General features: G+C 36.5%; 1 protein-coding gene across 4 annotated transcripts in view; it reads left to right on the top strand.

Annotated features, from left to right (window-relative positions):
- The window catches only part of SSH2 (slingshot protein phosphatase 2), a 238,609-nt gene that overhangs the window by 82,092 nt on the left and 137,473 nt on the right, over window positions 1–19,044 (top strand). For all 4 annotated transcript variants that reach the window (XR_005364735.1, XR_005364734.1, XM_038548401.1 and 1 more), the window contains one exon: window positions 16,304–16,347. Coding sequence is in view for 2 of the 4 variants with exons in the window: in XM_038548401.1 (XP_038404329.1) it covers window positions 16,304–16,347 (44 nt within the window). In the remaining 2 variants the exon portion in view is untranslated. The remainder of the gene's footprint in view (window positions 1–16,303; window positions 16,348–19,044) is intronic.

Here is a 19,044-nt window from a genome sequence, read left to right as displayed (position 1 = left end):
AGTGAAAAACAATAGACACATAACAACGAGTAGCTAACAAGTTTCTGAGGTGGGTTAGATAATCTAAAAATTAATAATACATGATTCTGATTTTTAACAAATTGGAGGAGAAATTCAAATGACGGAATGGTTCTCTCTCATAAGATTTTACCTTTCTATTAAACAGTTTTTTGTATTCATGCAGTTCTAGTTAGACTTATATTAATGGGAGAGGTGCTCTTGTTGTAGTTGAGTTGATGGGTTGTCAAAGTTAATGGGGATTGAGTGTAATTAAAAGCTTCCTGCAATAAGTTGCCAGTTTTTTCCTCTGTCCTTTATTTCCATTAATAAAGCCAGGGGTGTTTTAATTGTGGAAGACTATTAATAATTGGATTCCTTATGATGTTCAGTGTGTTAGCAAGGATCCTTAGCTAGGCCTAACTTATATTAAGAATTAGGTCACATTCTAATTTATAATTTCATATTTTTTTCTTTACTTCAGTACCTCTGCTTCACCTCAAGTAAAACCTTAAGGCTTTGAGTTGTTTAAGTACTCAACTTTTTCACCACTTTTGTTCTTTATTTAGTCTCTTGTTTATGGAACCAAATAAAGTTAAGTGGCCAGCCTATAGTCTTAGAGGTAGATCAAGGAATTAGAATAAGGAGTCATAAGCATCTGATCTTCTCTTCATATTTATTAACTGACCATACTCCCCAGAATTTAACTTATATGTTAATTGTTCAATATTAGACACAAGCGTTATTTACTTATTTATTTATTTATTTATTTATTTATTTATTTATTTATTTATTTAATTTATGACAGACACACACAGAGAGAGGCAGACACAGGCAGAGGGAGAAGCAAGCTCCATGAAGGGAGCCCGATGTGGGACTCAATCCCTGGTCTCCAGGATAACACCCCAGGCCGAAGGCAGCACTAAACCGCTGGGCCACCCGGGCTGCCCCACAAGCTTTATTTTAAAGTCACACACAGGGGCAGCCCCCGTGGCTTAGCGGTTTAGCGCCACCTGCAGCCCAGGGCCTGATCCTGGAGACCCTGGGATCTAGTCCTACGTGGGGCTCTCTGCATGGTGCCTGCTTCTCCCTCTGCCTGTGTCTCTGCCTCTGTCTCTGTGTGTGTCTCTATGAATAAATAAATAAAATCTTTAAAAATAAAAAATAAAAAAAAATAAAGTCACACACAGCAAGGGTCCCTGGCTGGCTCAGTTGATAAAACATGTGACTCTTGATCACAGGGCTGTGGGTTCAAGCCCCACTTTGGGCATAGAACCTATGTAAAAATACATACATACATATGTATGTACATAAATACACAAATAAATAAAGTTACACACAGCAGTCCTCTATAGTACTCGTCATGTCTTTCTACCAGAAGTGTCTCTAACAGCAGAGGGTAGTGAATAAAAAACCTCTGGGGCAGCCCCCGTGGCTCAGCGGTTTAGTGCTGTCTTCAGCCCAGGGCCTAATCCTGGAGACCCAGGATCGAGTCCCACATCAGGCTGCCTGCATGGGGCCTGCTTCTCCCTCTGCCTGTGTCTCTGTCTCTCTCTCTCTCTCTCTGTCTGTCTCTCATGAATAAATAAATAAAATCTTTAAAATGAATGAATGAATGAATGAATGAATGAATGAATGAAAACCTCTGGCAGTCTGGGTATACAGAGTTTAAAGGAGTCTATTATAAGCCTGAGATTTATTTGAATTATTATAGTCTACTTCAAATTTCAAATTAAATATCTGTATCTCTGTTGCCATAAAAATATTACTTTCCATCGGGGTATCTGGGTGGCTCAATCAGTTAAGTGTTGGACTCTTGAGTTTTGGCTCAGGTCATGATCTCAGGTTGTAAGATTAAGCACTACCCCCAACCCAGTGGGCACTGCTCTGGGTGTGGAGCCTGTTTAAGATTCTCTTTCTCCCTTTCCCTCAGCCCTCCCCACTTCCTCTCTCTTAAAAAAAAAAAAAGAAAAGAAAGAAAAGAAAATATTACATCCAATCAAGTAAAACTGATGCTCTGGGAGTATGATTTATACTCAACCTTTGATTTCAGTAATTCCTACCACACTGAGGCATGACCCTGGGGTACTTGTATCCCAGTTTAAAAAGCATGGCTCTAGAGAAAAAGAACATTGAATAGGAAAAGTTGTGAACTGGAGTTGAATTCACATAGTTGTAGCAGGGGTTTAGAAGCCACTGTTCAAAAGAGCATGTCATTTACTCAAGTAGCCACTTGCCAATAGAGGCTTTTACTGGTTGATCTTCCAAATTATTAATTCTGTCTCTTTTAAAACATTGGTTTGATGGACATGTGTAATCTTCTACCTAATATATCAGAAGACATCTAATTAAGAAAAGAAAAAGAATAGGAATCTGTACATTTCTTCCATGTCCTTAATCCACATTTTAAAAGTTTTTTTCTGATTATAATACATGATCATTGTAGAAAGTTTAGAAAATATAAGTGATCATAAAGAAGAAAGTTATCACTTAGAACCCACATCCCATAAGAAACCTGCCCTTTTTTTTTCAGTAATCCTCACTTTCTGATCATGTTCTTCTTTTAAATAGACAATATAAACTAATGGCTTAATACAATTCTATTCTTTAGCAGTTTCTTTATTTACTCAACTCTTGTCTTTGTACATTAAGGTGACTTGTTTGCTGTTATGAATAGTCTGTATTTGGTATCCTTGTATACAGATCTTTGAAGATTTTTCTGTTTTGTTTTTGCTAGACATGAAACTATAAGGTCAAAAATGGAACCAATTTTAAAGCTCTTGATAGAGATTGCCAAAAAGCAGAGGATGATGATTAGGTGACTGATTCCTAACTGTTATTGAGAACATTGCACCATTCATCTTTGCTTATATCAGAATTCTGTTATGGAAGTCTCTAAAATGATTGACCATGTGAAAATTTGCAATAGGTATGGCTATGAATATTCTTGTGCTAGGGATTTTTACTACATTTTTCTATTTAAATTATATATAGTAAATAATATTTGAAGACTGAATCTACAACATGGAAAATGGGACACCTTGGTTGAAGGATCTGTTCTCCATACTTGAGTAGAAGTAGGCAAGCAAAAGGGAAATGAAATGTATTTTAGGCAGAGGGAACAGTATAGCAAAATCTAAGATACTCAGTAGCCTGGCTTATTAAAGATACTACCAGAATCTTAGTATAGCAAATTTTACCTGCAGTTGAAATACCTAATATCTGAACCCACATGTTGTTGTTTTTAAGAAACTAAATGTTGCCAAGAAAATACTTGTGATACTAGCATTGATCAAGAGTGGAAGAAAACTACTCCCAGCTAATGGCAGAAAGGCAACCTACTATTGCCCTTGTACCTTTAATGACAGACATTTTGCAAGAGATCAAAACAGAAAAAGTGTTTATGTACTTTGTAAAATCTAGCTTTAGCATCTAAAAAGTTTGATGGCATTCTCAACCCTTTATTTGGACGTTAATATTCATGCTATGTTAGTGAGACCCTATGACTCCCACCAGCACCCCCATATGAACTCCTCAGCCTACTGAATCAAATGTACATGTAGGAACCTCTATCTGGTGACCTCACCTCACTCTGACTTTAAAGGGATGAGTCCTTAAGACCAAGCACATCTTCCATTGACCAAAAGGAGAACCTAGATTGAAATCATGGTCCAGCTAGTATACACATTGTTAGGCATTGGCATGAGTAGTGTTTAGGATGTGCCTGAGATGGGTGGGGAAGCCTGAGGTAAGGTAGCCAGTAATGAGTGCTGCTCTTGGCATTCCAGGTATGTTTATAAGCACATGTGCCTGTCAGCTAAGCCAGGTTCCTAATGTATAACTTTTCCACTGGTCTATTTTGCAACTAAGAAGCATTTTATACCACAGAAAGCTATTCTGTGAAAGATTTATATGCTATTTAAAGGCTCTGTCCAAGGTTGAAAGCACTGAAAAAGGTCTTTAAAGAACACATGACGTTTTCTCTCAGTATTTTCTGTGGATGCAGTGTCTCTAGTTTAACTACAGAATAAGCTTTGACTTGTCTGCCCTCTAGTGGAGATCTGTGGTTATATTGCACAATGTCCTCCGGCTTTAGGAAGAGTACCTCATTTTTCCTAATTGGCTTTCTAAATTTTAGCTTCTGTTTCCTTAGAGAATGTTCATTACCACCAAAGCAACGTATTTATAATTTTGTTTAATTTTCTAAAATGCTGATAAATACCTTCCCTAGCTTTCCCCTTGGGATCAGGCCTAGATCCCTGCCTTTTGCAACTTTGTAACTCATCTCAGGGCAAGTGCTATGTTTCATTCAACTCAGCAGATCCACTCACCACCACTCCAACAGTGCCAAATGTATTCCCTATTTTCCTTCTTTTTGCTCATGTCTCAAATGCCCTGTCAGTCGCTGTGCCTCTTCAAATTTTACTCTTCTGTCAAGATTGGACTCATAGCTCACTGTTCCTGTGAATACCGTAACCCATTGTGAGATCTCTCTTCTGAATTGGTGAGATCTCTCTTCTGAATTGAGTTCAGTGAACTATACTTCCTGTGCCATGCAATTACACTGTACTTGTTTGTATCTACCGTTCAAATATAATGACCAGATAAACTCCTTGACTATGATACTGTCTCAAAACTTCTTTTTGTCCCCTGTGGACTCTAGGAGCTTTTAATGAATATGTTGATTATTTATTTGACAAAGATATCCCATATCCTGATTCCGTCTTTTCCCCTGTTGATGGCTGAATAGCTAATTATCTAGATTTAAATATGAATACAAACAAAATAGCAATGCATTTCCCCCTAATCAAACTAGTCTTAGCAGCACACTAGGTCTTTTTTTTTTTTTTAAGATTTATTTATTTATTCATGAGAGACACAGAGCGAGGCAGAGACAAAGGCAGAGGGAGAAGCAGGCTCCTCACAGGGAGCCCTATCCAGGACTCAATCCCAGATCCTGGGATCACGCCCTGAGCCATCCAGCAGTACACTATGTCTTAAATATTCTCGTTTCTTTTTTAAAGATTTTTTTTTAAATATTTATTTATTTATTTATGATAGTCACAGAGAGAGAGAGAGAGGCAGAGACACAGGCAGAGGGAGAAGCAGGCTCCATGCATCGGGAGCCCGATGTGGGATTCGATCCTGGGTCTCCAGGATCGCGCCCCGGGCCAAAGGCAGGCGCCAAACCGCTGCGCCACCCAGGGATCCCTATTCTCGTTTCTTTTTGATCATATATTTATCAACTACTTGGTTTGAAAATGACTTTGGAAAATTTGAAACAATTATGCTGCTTAGTAGTATTTGGTAGGTAATCAGTGTTCCTTTATTACTCTTCTACATGTGTTCTTTGCCCAGCTTGTTTCCTTGATTGCTTTATGAAGTATAGTTGGGATATTATATTACTTTCAGGTATATAACATAGTGATTCTGCAATTATATATATTATGAAATGCTCACCAGATAACTGTACTTACCATCTGGCACCCTACAAAGTTATTAAAATATTATTGACTATATTCCCTATGCAGTACTTTTCGTCCCATAACTTATTTTATAACTAGAAGTTTGTACTTCTTAATCTCCCTCATCTATTTCACCTATACCCCACCCCTCCTTCCCTCTGGCAACCTCTAGTTTTTCTCTCTATATATAAATTTTTATTATTATTATTATTTATTTATGATAGTCACAGAGAGAGAGAGAGAGGCAGAGACATAGGCAGAGGGAGAAGCAGGCTCCATGCACCGGGAGGCCGACATGGGATTCGATCCCGGGTCTCCAGGATCGCGCCCTGGGCCAAAGGCAGGTGCTAAACTGCTGCGCCACCCAGGGATCCCTTCTCTCTATATATTAATGTATTTCTCTTTTTGTTTTCTTTTGTTGTTGTTGTTGTTTTTGCTTATTTATTTTCTAGGTTCCTCATATAAGTGAAATCATACAGTATTTATTTTTCTCCATCTGACTTATTTTATTTAGCAAAATACCCTCTAGGTCCATCCATGTTGCTGCAAATGTCAAGATTTCCTTTTTTTACAGTTGAGTAGTACTCCATCTTACATCTGTATCATATTTTATCTGCTTGTCAGTTGATGGACACTTAGGTTGCTTACATATCTTGGCCACTATAAATAACATTGCAATAAACATAGAGCTGCATTTATCTTTTCAAATAAGCATTTTTGTTTTCTTTGGATAAGTGCCCCGAAGTGGGATTACTGGATCATATAGTACTTCTATTTGTAGTATTTTGAGGAACCTTGATACTGGTTTTCAGAGTAGTTACATCAATTGACATTCCTACCAACAGTGCACAAGGAAGGTTCCCTTTTCTACACATCCTTACTAACATTTATTTCTTATCTTTTTGATACTAGCCATTCTGACTAGTATGAGGTTATGATCTCATTGAGGTTTTGATTTGCATTTCTGGGATGATCAGTGATTGATGATCAGTGATGTTGAGAATTTTATCATGTATCTGTTGACTACCTTTAAGTCTTTTTTGGCAAAATGTCTATTCAGGTCCTTTGCCCAGTTTTTAATGGTATTATTTTAGGGTGTTGAGTTCTCTGAGTTATATATATATATTCTGGATATTAACTCCTTATTGGTTATATCATTTGCAAATATCTTCTTCCATTCAGAAGGTTGCCTTTTCATTTTCTTGATGATTTCCTTTACTGTGCAAAAGCTTTTTGTTTTATGTAGTCCCAAATGTTTGTTTTTGCTTGTTTCTTTTGCCTTTGGTGACATATCCAGAAAAATATTTCTGAAATTGATGTCCAAGAGACTATTACTGCCTATTTTCTTTAAGAGTTTTATGGTTTCAGGCTTATATTTAATAAGTCTTTAATCCATTTTGAATTTATTTTTGTGTATGGTACAGAAAGGCCTGGTTTCATTCTTCTGCATGTAGTCCTTCAGTTTTCCCAACACCAGTTATTGAAGAAGCTATCTTTTCCCCATTGTATATTGTTGCCTCCTTTGTTGTAGGAGCACATTAACCATATAAGAGTGGGTTTATTTCAGGGCTCTCAATTCTATTCCGGTGGTCTATGTATCTGTTTTTGTGCCAGTAGTATACTGCTTTGATTACAACAGCTTTGTAGTATAGTTTAAAATCTGGGACTGTGATATCTCCAGCTTTGTTCTTCTTTCTCAAGATATCTTTGGCTTTTCAGAGTCTTTTGTGGATTTATTTCTGAATAATGTTTCAAGTTGTACCTTTGGTTAATTGTATCCTAATTCTTTATATCCACAAACAATTCAAATGTTTAATATGAAGAAAAACTTCAATAAGCAGATTTTATTTAGCTCCTTCAGATGTTATCAGTGCCTTTTTTATTTTTAAATTCCTTGGGGAGGCATGGTAATAATCATGTGTTGCAAAGGACTGGTACTAAAACCAAAAGTCAGGGATGCATGGGTGGCTCAGTGGTTGAACATCTGCCTTCAGCTCAGGGTGTGATCCCCGTCCAGGGATCGAGTCCCACATTGGGCTCCCTGTAAGGAGCCTGCTTCTCCCTCTATATCTCTGCCTCTCTCAGTCTTTCATGAATAAATAAATAAAATCTTTTAAAAAAATAAAATAAAAACTTTATTGGAGTGTGGCTAGCAGAATACACACAGCAAAACAGAACAGATGATATAGGTGAAAGAGGCATACAGGCATTATCTCTAGGGTGAAGCTAAGACAGAGCTAAGAATTTTAAATCTAAGTTTAGAGAACAGAAAAGATTTGCTGTAGGTAGAAATGATACTCAGAATATTTAGCAACTGGTCTGGCATTGCTATAAAACCACTTAGAATAAGCAGGAGCAAGACCTGGAAATCCTCTGCTGTCCAGGCATCATCCTGATTGTTGTCGGATCTTGAAACATTCTGAGGCAGTAGACAGCTACTATTTGCCCTCTAGTATAGAAGTATTTCAATGTTTAAACAATTAGTACAGTTATACCACTATGTCCTGGCTAAACATAAGACTGTATGTCCATATTGAGGGCTTAGGCTACAAAGAAGGAAATGGACCAATGGCGAAGTCGTCGGACAATGAGATGTGGAATTTCACTTGAGTAGAAGGGAACAGAATCTGGATAGGGAGTAACTCAAAGATAAGGCCTTAGGATCAGGCCCCTATCAGTGTCCCCACAGTATTCTTTTAATATAAGAGAGGTAGCTTGTTCTGGCAGAAGGTTTGACCTTAACAGACAGAATCTTGACTCTACTGCTTACTCTTAGGTTAAATCTTCACACTTTCATGAGTTAGTTTCTTCAGCAGAAAAGTAAATCTCTAATCATACCTGCATAGCATTCATCCCAGGGTGGCTTAAATGAATTATAGTCATGAAAAGACTTTTTTAGAGATTTTATTTATTATTTAAGAGAAAGAGCATGAGTGGGAGTAGGGGAGAGGGAGAAACAGGCTCTGCACTGAGCAGGGAGCCCAACGTGGGGCTCGATCCCAGGACCATGGGATCATGAACTGAGCCAAAGGCAGATGCTTAACCAACTGAGCCGCCTAGGTGCCCCATGAGAAGACTTTAAATTATGGAGAAGGAAAACATGGCACAGAGCCATAGTCTTACTACCTTATGATGGATGCTACTTGCTTTCTTTCCCATTTTAAGCACTCATCTTTGATTGACAGACCAAGGATATGACCAGTAATTTAATGGAGATGACGCATATGATATATTGGAATTAGCTGAAGGTTTATTCCTACTTCTGCCACTTACTAGGTTGTGATACCTAGTTGTGATACCAAGGTTATGATACTTTGTACAGTATTTATTAATTCATCTAATGTCTACTGAGCATATGACTATCACTATTCAAACATATTCCTGCCCTTACAGACCTTATAGTCTAGAAAGGGGGACAATAGATCCTTTTGGAGAGTTAAGTTACCATTATCACTGATCTCCCTGGTACCTAGCACAGTTACCTTGAGGAAGTAGTAGCTATGTGTATCCTGGGCTTTTTGATGTTTTTCCAAATGTTAAAGAGAAAGGTTTCAATCTTTAACTGCTTATTAGTTATCTATGAAGCTTTTTAAATTTACAGATTCTTGTGCCACATACCTCATGGTATAGAGGTAAATGTTTAAAAACCTGTTCTCTGGGCTGGGGCTGATTTGTATGTAGCATTTGCTGATTTCCCCAGTAAATACCCACTATGGCCAATTTCAAGCTACCAATGTAAGTGTCACAACATTCCTAAAAATCTAACAATTTGGTCTCATGAGCCTACTAACCAGCCCCAACACACCATTGGCCCCACCTCAAAGCTAAGGAATAAAAATTGGTAAGCATGAGGACTAAAGATTATTGTTATTAAAAAGTTGTAAAGGGAGCCAGAGTTAAGAACCTTGTAAAGTTTTCATATTGCCTGCTTGTCAGTTATAACAAGTTCAGAACACAGTAAGTCTTGTTGCTTTTTAAAACCAAGTAGCCTCAAAGAGTTGGATCTCTGATGATAGAAAAGACAATATAGCAATTCTGAAATTTTCACAAATGGGTGAGTTAAGTAGCACATCTTAATAACATTTTTAAAGATTATAGAAAAAAGACACCCAGCAACAGCTCCCAGTGGTAACCCAGAAACAGAACTGGGTGGTGTCACAAGTTTGGAGGGAGACAGACAGCTTATCAGATGATTTTTAAAAATGTTATGAACTTCAGGCTTTTGAAACCATCTTTCAAAGCTGGGAAGGGATGTAGCAGAGGGGAGTGGGGCCTTCCATGTTGATGAAACAGTGTGGACAAAGGAAGCTAATAGATACCTTTGAAGTATAATGAATGAGTCCACTTGGATTGAAGCATATAGAAAGTATAAAGAATCTTAAACAGTAAGGTTCGGGAAGGTACATGCTTAACAACACCTGTCTAGTGCAGTGTATTTCAAGGCTAGCAGCATCTCCCTCTCCCCAGCCTACTCATCAGCAAATATCACCTGGGTGCTTACATTTTTCCAGACATCTTTTATTTAGAAACCTACTTTTATGCCTAGGTAGTAATAGATTCATAAGAATGCTTTAATCTTTCAGTTCATACTTAATGGTTCCTGAAAATAGCCTAAAATTAAATTCTATTTAAAATCTCATACCATATTGTTTATAGGTTGAATTTTTCTTAGGAGCATCAAGAACTAATTATTTAATAATAGGACTCTGGAATATAAAAAAAAACCAACAAACATATATTTAGTCATTCAATTAATTAGATCTCTTCCTTACACATTAGAAATTATTCCATTCACTAAGAAGAAACTAAGAGCTATCTCTGTACTTTCCTCCTGGTATTTTCTAATGTTCTGAGCAGGTTGACTATTTTGGCTTTTTTTTTTTTTTTCCTAACAAGGTGTGAAGTTACTTGACAGAGTAGTTGGTTATATCTGTCATATGCACTTGTTAGAATAGAATAGTAAGAATTTTACCTTTAGTTACCATTTAAATACCACCATTCAAGATAACTGTATGAATTATTCTTATTGAGTAAGCAGTGTTTTATCTTTGCTTTTGTGGCAATGGATTCTACTGAAATAAATATAATTGAGCATTTTCTTCATTCCTTTTGAATCCATTGTACTCTAAGGCCTACAGTACCTTGATATATACTAAGTTGTTTTTTTCTTTAAGTCTCTTTTTCCAAGTAATAGCAATGGAAAGCAAATCATTCATTGCCCTGAATATTGTAATATTAATCTAAGAAAGAAAGAAAAAAGTTGAGGATCTTGCATTAGAAGCACTACTCTGACCTGATCTTTTGTGTGTGCCAAAGAAATTTTCCCTCCTTTGGCACTATTTTAAAGTGTAGAAGTCATAAAAGAAAGTTGACAATTATTTTATTATAAGCCATGAAAAAAGAAATGCTTTCTTTTGTGGCTCCCTCCCTACTCCCTATCTTTGGATATAGGTATCAAAGTCAGATTCTTAGTTTAGAGGAAGCTGGTTATAGCAGAAAGATAGACCTGAGTTCAAATCCTAACTATACCATTTATTGGCATTGTGTCATTGAACAAGTCTAATTATGGTGCTTAGTAAATAACATATAAAGTACTTGGGGGATCCCTGGGTGGCGCAGCGGTTTGGCACCTGCCTTTGGCCCAGGGTGCGATCCTGGAGACCTGGGATCAAATCCCACGTCGGGCTCCCGGTGCATGGAGCCTGCTTCTCCCTCTGCCTGTGTCTCTGCCTCTCTCTCTCTCTCCCTCTGTGACTATCATAAATAAATAAAAATTAAAAAAAAAATAAAGTACTTGGCTCATAATGATGCTCAATAAATGTTAGTTTGTTCACCTCTGTAGATATAAATGATTTTGTTGTGTATGCCCTCCTAAGGAAGCATCAAGGATGTTTTTGCTTTTTACTTCTCCATATACTTTCATCACAATTCTCACAGGTAAAAAAAAAAAAAAAAAAAAAATCTAGGGTGCCTCGTTGGTTAAGTGTCAGACTCTCGATTTTTGGCTCACGTCATGATCTCAGGGTTGTGGGATTGAGCATCAAGAACTAAGGCTCTGTGCTCATCAGAGAATCTGCTTGAGATTCTCTCTATCCCTTTCCCCGTGCCCCTTCCCCCTACTCATGCACACACTCTCTCTCAAATAAATAAATCTTTTTAAAAAAAGAAAAAAATCCATCAAAGAACTGAAAATCATTTGAATTATCCTCCTTTTGGTCTGCTCCTTTTAGGTATGAGGCAAAAAGCATGAAGTTAGTAATAAGCCATAAACATAAATGGTTGTTCATACTTATTAGTAACCAAGGCAAAGCAAATTGAGACCATAGTTAGATATAATACTAGATTGGCAAAAAATAAAAACATGACGGTTCCAAGTGTAGCTAGGATTTAACATTAACCAAAACACTCTTTCCTGGTGGGAGTGTAAGTCAGCACAACTACTTTGGAAAATAAATTGGCACTATCTTGTAAATGTTAACCTTTGTTTACCCTGTGACCCTGCAATCCCATTGCTTAGTATATATCCTGTGTTGACACTCATGCATATAGACCAAAAGACATGTACAAGAATATTTATAGTGGCATGGTTGATGTCACCAAAAATGGGGAACAATCTATACAAGTAGAATGGATAAACTTTGTTATTTATATTCATATAATGCAGTCTTTTACCTTGGTAAAAATGAAATATAGCTATATGTAGTAAGTGGGTTAATCTTGTTAGCTTTTAATACTTAGTATTAAAAAAGCATATTGGCAAGACCACACATATATATAATACAATTTTTAAAGCTCTTAAACAATCAAAACTAAATGATATATTTTTAAGAATAAGCCATAATTAAAAAAAAAGACAATGGAATAGAAAATAATGAAAAGAGGTAGAACCAATAAATTAAATGAAATTCTAAAAAATATTCAAATAATACAAAAGAAGACAGAAGAGGAGGAATGAAAATGTAGGTGACAAATAGAAAATAAATAGTAACATTGTAGATCCAAATCTAATTGTATCAAATTACATTAAATGTTAATGAACTAAACACTATAATTAAAAGGCAAAGATTGTCACAAGAGATAAAGCAAAATACAACTATATTTTTAAAAAGATTTATTTATTTCAGAGAAAGAGAATGGGGAAGGGTACGGGGGAAGAGGGAGAGAGATTCTCAAGCAGACTCCATGTTAGATGCAGAGTTGGACTTGGAGTTCAGTCCCACAACCCTGAGACCATGACCTGAGCTGAAACCAAGAGTCAGACACCCAACCGACTATGCCACCCAGACACCCCAAAATGCAGTTATGGTTTGTTTATAAGAGACATTCTTTAGGGATACCTGGGTGGCTCAGCCGTTGAGCATCTGCCTTCAACTCAGGACATGATCCTGGGTCCAGGGCTCGAGTCCCACATTGGGCTCCCTGTGGGGAGCCTGTTTCTCCCTCTGCCTCTGCCTCTGTCTCTGCCTCTGTGTGTATGTGTTTCTCATGAATAAATAAAAATCTAAAAAGAGAGACATTCTTTAATATATAAAGAAATTGAAAAATAAGTCTTGCAAACCATGAGCATAAATAAGTGTAACAGCTATATTAATATCAGATAAAGTAGATTTCAAGGCAGAAAGTCTTACTAGAAGATAAAGCAAAATCTTGAAAAAGAATCAAGTTAGAGGATTTATATTTCCTTCAAAACTTACTATAAAATCCAGTAGTCAAGATAGTGTGGGCCTGGCATAAAAACTGACAAATAGATCAATGGAACAGAATTAAGAACCCAAAAGTAGACCTCACATATACAATCATTTGATTTTTTACAAGGGGCCAAGTAATCCAATGGGGAAAGGAAAGTCTTCAACAAATGATACTTAAAACTAGGTATCCATGTGAAAAAAAAGGAACCTCATCCCTAACCCCTGCCTGACACCATATACAAATATTTTTTCAGGATGGGTCATAGATAGACCTTATATATGATCAAGTATTTTTGTAACTAAAGAGTAAGCAAAAGTTTCTGAGGACATGGAAAACAATAACCATAGGAGAAGAAAAATGCTAAATGTAATTGCAGCTTTCATACATTGTTGATAAGTGTAAAGTGTTACAAGCACTTTGGAAAAAGGCCTGGTAATTTCCTACAAAATTATGCGTGCATCTGTCCCATTACCCAAGAGAAACAAAAACATATTTCCACCAAAACAACACAAAAAGGGCATCTGGGTAGCTTAGTCAGTTAAGCCTCTGACTCTTGGCTTTGGCTCAGGTCATGATCAAGCAGACTGTATGCTGAGCACAAAGCCCAACAGGGGCTGGATCTCAGGACCTTGATATCATGACCTGAGCCAAAACCAAGAGTCAGATGCCCAACTAACTGAGCCACCCAGGAGCCCCAGTACTAGTCTAGCTCTTAAGTAGAAAGGTATTTACAGGTATTCATTGTATTACTGTGCCTCATAACTTATATTTATCTTAAATATACCCTTTATATAGTTTTTATACAATTAAAAGATATGAGAATACATCAGAAGTTGAGCTCATTAATTGTAGTAATCGTAAGGAAGCACTATTTGTTAAATAAGATTCCAGGAAATCATTTCTATATATAATAGTTCCCTTGGGCCTCAAAATCTAACATTTACATTTGCTTATCTGAATCTTTTCATTTTCTTTCTTGCAAACTTTCCAGATTCTATTGACTCTAGGGACAATCAGTTATTTTCCTTTTAACACTCTTCAGTCCTTAAAGGGTGAATACTTCTGAACCTAAAACCTACCTTTAGGCAATAGTTTAGCACACTATGACATTTAACTTTTGTTCTCTCTGTAGGTAGATTCTTTGCTATATTCTTTCCTTTGTGGGAAATAATAGGCATGCCTGAAATCAATAATGAAAATAGGGCACCTGGGTGGCTCAGTGGTTGAGCATCTGCCTTTGGCTCAGTTTGTGATCCTGGGGTCCTGGATCAAGTCCTACATCAGGCACCCCCCAGGGAGCCTGCTTCTCCCTCTGCCTATGTCTCTGCCTCTCTCTGTGTGTCTCTCATGAATAAATAAATAAAATCTTTTTTAAAATAATAAAAATAAAATGGGAATAAATGTTGTAGAATTTTAAGTAATAGTAGCTGACCAGGGATGGAGACAGAATGATACAGAGATGAATGGGGATAGTTCCATAAACATGAAAATGTAGGTGGCTCTCAGTGGCAGACAGTATACATACTGTTTGAAATTATTTTTGTCCTCCAGTTTTTATGTTTGCCAAATAGAGAAAAAGTGACCAAAAAGCAAATATAAAATGTCAGGGAGCAAACTCAAAGAAAAACTTAGCACTTTAGTATTATTAATTCTGACATCTTTTCTTACTTTTTCTTTATGTCAGCATTCTTATGTACATAAAAATCTGTGTAATAACTTAAAAGTTCTAACCTAGGCCAGGGAGGAGTAAATGATATGCTTTTTTAATGCATGGGGAGGCAGTATTTTGTCATTTTTAATTCTAGCTTCACCACATGAGTTTCCTTGGGAAACTTATGTATTTCCTCTTTGTGAATTTCAGTTTCTTCATCTGTAAAATCCATATTTCACTGGATCTAATTGCCATAACACCCTCAATTATTTTATGTACCACTAAGAAAAAATAGATATTGCAATTAAACTATGATTCAGTGCCTTTTTTTTTATTGACTGAAGATATTTATCCTAAGCTGTTTGTATGTATTAGAATCAGTGAGAAATTAAAAAAAAAAGAATCAGTGAGAAATATAGTACCATCAGCCTTCTGAATTCTAAAAAGATTTTATTTATTTATTTATTTATTTATTTATTTGTTTGTTTGTTTGTTTGAAAGAGTGTGTGTGCTAGCAAACAGGGCAGCAGGGACAAGGAGAGGGAGAGAGAATCCCAAGCAGATTCCGCACTGAGTGTGCAGCCCAATACAGTGCTCCATCCCACAACCCCGAGATCATCACCTGAGTAGAAGCCAAGAGTCAGGGATAAAATAAAAATCTTAAAAAGAAAGAAAGAAAGAAAGAAAGAAAGAAAGAAAGAAAGAAAGAAAGAAAGAAAGAAAGAAGAGAGAGAGAGAGAGAGAGAGAGAGAGAGAGAGAGAGAGAGAAAGAAAGAAAGAAAGGAAAGAAAGAAAGAAAGAAAGAAAGAAAGAAAGAAAGAAAGAAAGAAAAACTATTCAAAAAAAAAAAAAAACCACACACACACACAAAAGAGAAAGAAACCAAGACTTAGCCAACTGAACCACCCAGGCACCCCTCAGCCTTCTGAATTTATAAGTAGGACACTGTACTTAAAGCATTGAGCAAGGAGCCTGGCACATTATAAACACTCAATAAGTAGTAGCCATTGTGTTGAGGTTAACTGTTCATGATTAGATCATGAGCACTTTGTGAAGTGCTAAATACTGTTCATGATTTGATCATGAGCACTTTGTGAAGTGCTGCTCATTGTTTAGGTTCTTTGGGGATCAAAATTTTTAATAGATCATCTGAATGAGATTTGTTGGCGGTAATCAGAATGCCCACTCATTTTGAATTTGAAGTAGCGTAAAGTGGCATAACATCTTTAGTTGTTTTTAGAGGTAATGCTTTAACTGTTAGCATTTTGTTATCAGTGAAATTTGTTTGTAGACTATTGTTGAAATTTCTTCCAAAAATAAATTCTACTGATACATATCAACCTTCTGTGTTGAAGTTGCTATTTATGGAGAGAATTTGTTCAAGTGCACAAGATGAATGAGATAGTCCTACATGTAAAGCTTAGTAAAATTGCATTGTTGGTATTATGGTATGAGACCTCAGGTTTTAAATTATTTTTTTATCATTTTCTTGTCTATGCAGGAGGCAGACAGTGGGGAGGAGGAATGCCGGTCACAGCCCCGGAGGTATGTTTGTGTATTACATTCTGTAGCATTTCTGTAGTTAATGTTTTTTCTCTAATTCTTTCCTAGTCTTGTTAGATTAGCTTATTCTGGTTTTCCAAGATCCTTAATTGGTCTCTCTAAATGGGATTGCTTTAAGAATCCAGTTATTGACTCAAAGATTTGAAATGGTAGATTGCATTATGTTGTACACATGAAACTAATATAATGTTGTATGTCAATTATACGTATCCACATACATACATAAAATGGTAGATTGCTTTAAGAAAGTGCAGATATGCCAGTATTGGCCCAAATTTTACCCAAGTCTGGAGACTCTTGAGTAAGAAAAAGGTTTTTTTTAAAAATAATTAATTAAATAAAAAGTAATTTTTCATTACCTTTTAGGAAAATTTCAGCCTTCAGTTTTGTACTTAGGTTTATTATTCATTTTGATAGATATTTAAATTCTTACAGATTGGTCAATATTTCACTTCCTAAATACAAAGGATATACTGAGTTACTTACCCAGTCCTTCAAATAAAATGAATACTCAAAGAGTAGTAGGAATGTTGTTAAAAGGGTACCAATACCTGCTGCCAGTAAAACAAAAAGATTATGAGAGATATTTAGGAAGTATATAATAATATTTTTGTTATCTTCTTAAGTTTTGTTTTTTTAAGTGGTTTTATAAATCAGCTTTATTCCCTAAGAACAGTCCTGGTAAGTTCAAGATGGTCATTTAAATACTACCAAACTTGTATCCTTTGAACTCAATCACATGAGCCATTCTGAATAATACAGAGGCAGTATACACTAAGCATGCTCAATGTGGGGAACCTGGTTAAAGGGAATGCTCCCTTAATGATGAATTGATTATCAAGTCCTTGTTGCTGTATACCATCCTTGTAAACTACAAGTTTATATAAAAATAGTTCCTTTTCATCAGTAACTGAGACTTATTGACAGTATTTTTCCTGTCTTGGTTAGCATGAAAAATTAGGCTTGGGGGCACCTGGGTGGCTCAGTGGTAGAATGTCTGCCTTTGGCTCATGTCATGATCCCCTGGGTCCTGGGATTGAGTCCCACATCAGGCTCCCTATAGGGAGCCTGCTTCTGCCTCTGCCTATGTCTCTGCCTCTCTCTCTCTCTCTCTCTCTCTCTCTCTGTCTCTCATAAATAAATAAATTAAATATTTTTTTAAAAATTAGGCTTGAAGCTTAATTTCTCACTATCTCCTGGGGATGATCTGACAGTGAAGTGTCATTCTTTTGCATAGGGCTAAGAGATAGAAACCAGAAAAAATTTTAGCTGAATGATTACCAGAGGTATCACAACCTTATTCCCATTAGAGTGAAAAAAGGATTCCAAAAGATTCTAAATTTTCTAGTAGGCCAAATGTAAAGATCTTTGGGTTAATTTCAAGATTTATGTGTTGGCTTGGCATCTGTTGGGTTAATTGTTGTTCCAAAAATTACATAACAATGAGGCAATGCAAGTTTACTCTCATTCACAATCCTGAATTGTTAAACCATAAAGACCAGTTTTTAAAGTTGTCAACAATAAATCATTAATATGACGAGCAGAGGAGATTTGTAAACTTCTTCTATTTACAAGAAAAGGATTATTTATTCAAAGAAGAAATGAAGAAAAACCTGGAAGCACCCACATTTTTAAAAATCAAAATTTACAGGGCTGCCTGGGTGGCTTAGCGGTTTAGTGCCGCCTTCAGCCAAGGGCCTGATCCTGGAGACCCAGGATCCAGTCCCACGTCGGGCTCCCTGCATGGAGCCTTCTCCCTCTGCCTGTGTCTCTGCTTCTCTCTGTGTGTGTCGCTCATGAATAAATAAACAAAATCTCTTTTAAAAAATCAAAATTTGGGCAGCCCGGGTGGCTCAATGGTTTAGTGCCGCCTTCAGTCCAGGGCGTGATCCTGGAGACCTGGGATCGAGTCCCACGTCGGGCTCCCTGCATGGAGCCTGCTTGTCTCTCTCTCTCTCTCTCTCTCTCTCTCTCTCTCTGTGTGTCTCTATGAATAAATAAAATATTTTTTAAAAAAATCAAAATTTACTTACCTGCTGTAATTTCTTACATTCAGCATATTTCCCAGGCTATTTCTAAATCTAATTACTTTAGTCTGACTCAAAGCAAAAAAACTCATCTTAAGTGCCAGTTGAATGCCCTTTGTATCTAGATGGTATAGAAGAGGTTGGTTTTTTTGTGTGCTTAACTACTACAGATTATTTTGGCATTCTCCATCACTTATCACAGAATAAACCAGCACTAAGTTAGCATCATTTCGTTGAGCATGCCTGAATTCATCTTTTCAGTTTGCAGGTTCAATTGTGGTTTGTAGTAGAGAATTAAATAGTAAACAGCATATTATTAAAACTAATGCCGGTTCCAGGTAATAAAAAGTTGCACTAATTATCTCTTATCTTAACCAAATGCTACTTATTGGGAAAGTCGTAAGTTAAAAGTAATCATTTAATATCATTACCCCAAACTATGAAGTCTTTAAAAACCAATGTTCACAGGCAACAAAAATAAATTAGTCTGCATCAAAATTTTTACAAACCATATAACTGATAAGGGGACAATATCCAGAATATATAAAGAACTCTTACAACTCAACCACAACAACAACAAAAGAACAACCTGTCTTATTCAGCTCTGGCTCCTATAACAGAATTCCATAGACTGAGAGGCTTAAACAAAAGG

The sequence above is a fragment of the Canis lupus genome, chromosome 9 (genome assembly GCF_011100685.1).
Source record: "Canis lupus familiaris isolate Mischka breed German Shepherd chromosome 9, alternate assembly UU_Cfam_GSD_1.0, whole genome shotgun sequence".
In the NCBI taxonomy this organism is placed as follows: Eukaryota; Metazoa; Chordata; class Mammalia; order Carnivora; family Canidae; genus Canis; species Canis lupus.
The sequence above is the reverse complement of the archived record's forward strand: the minus strand, read 5'-3'. Positions and strand labels throughout refer to the sequence as shown.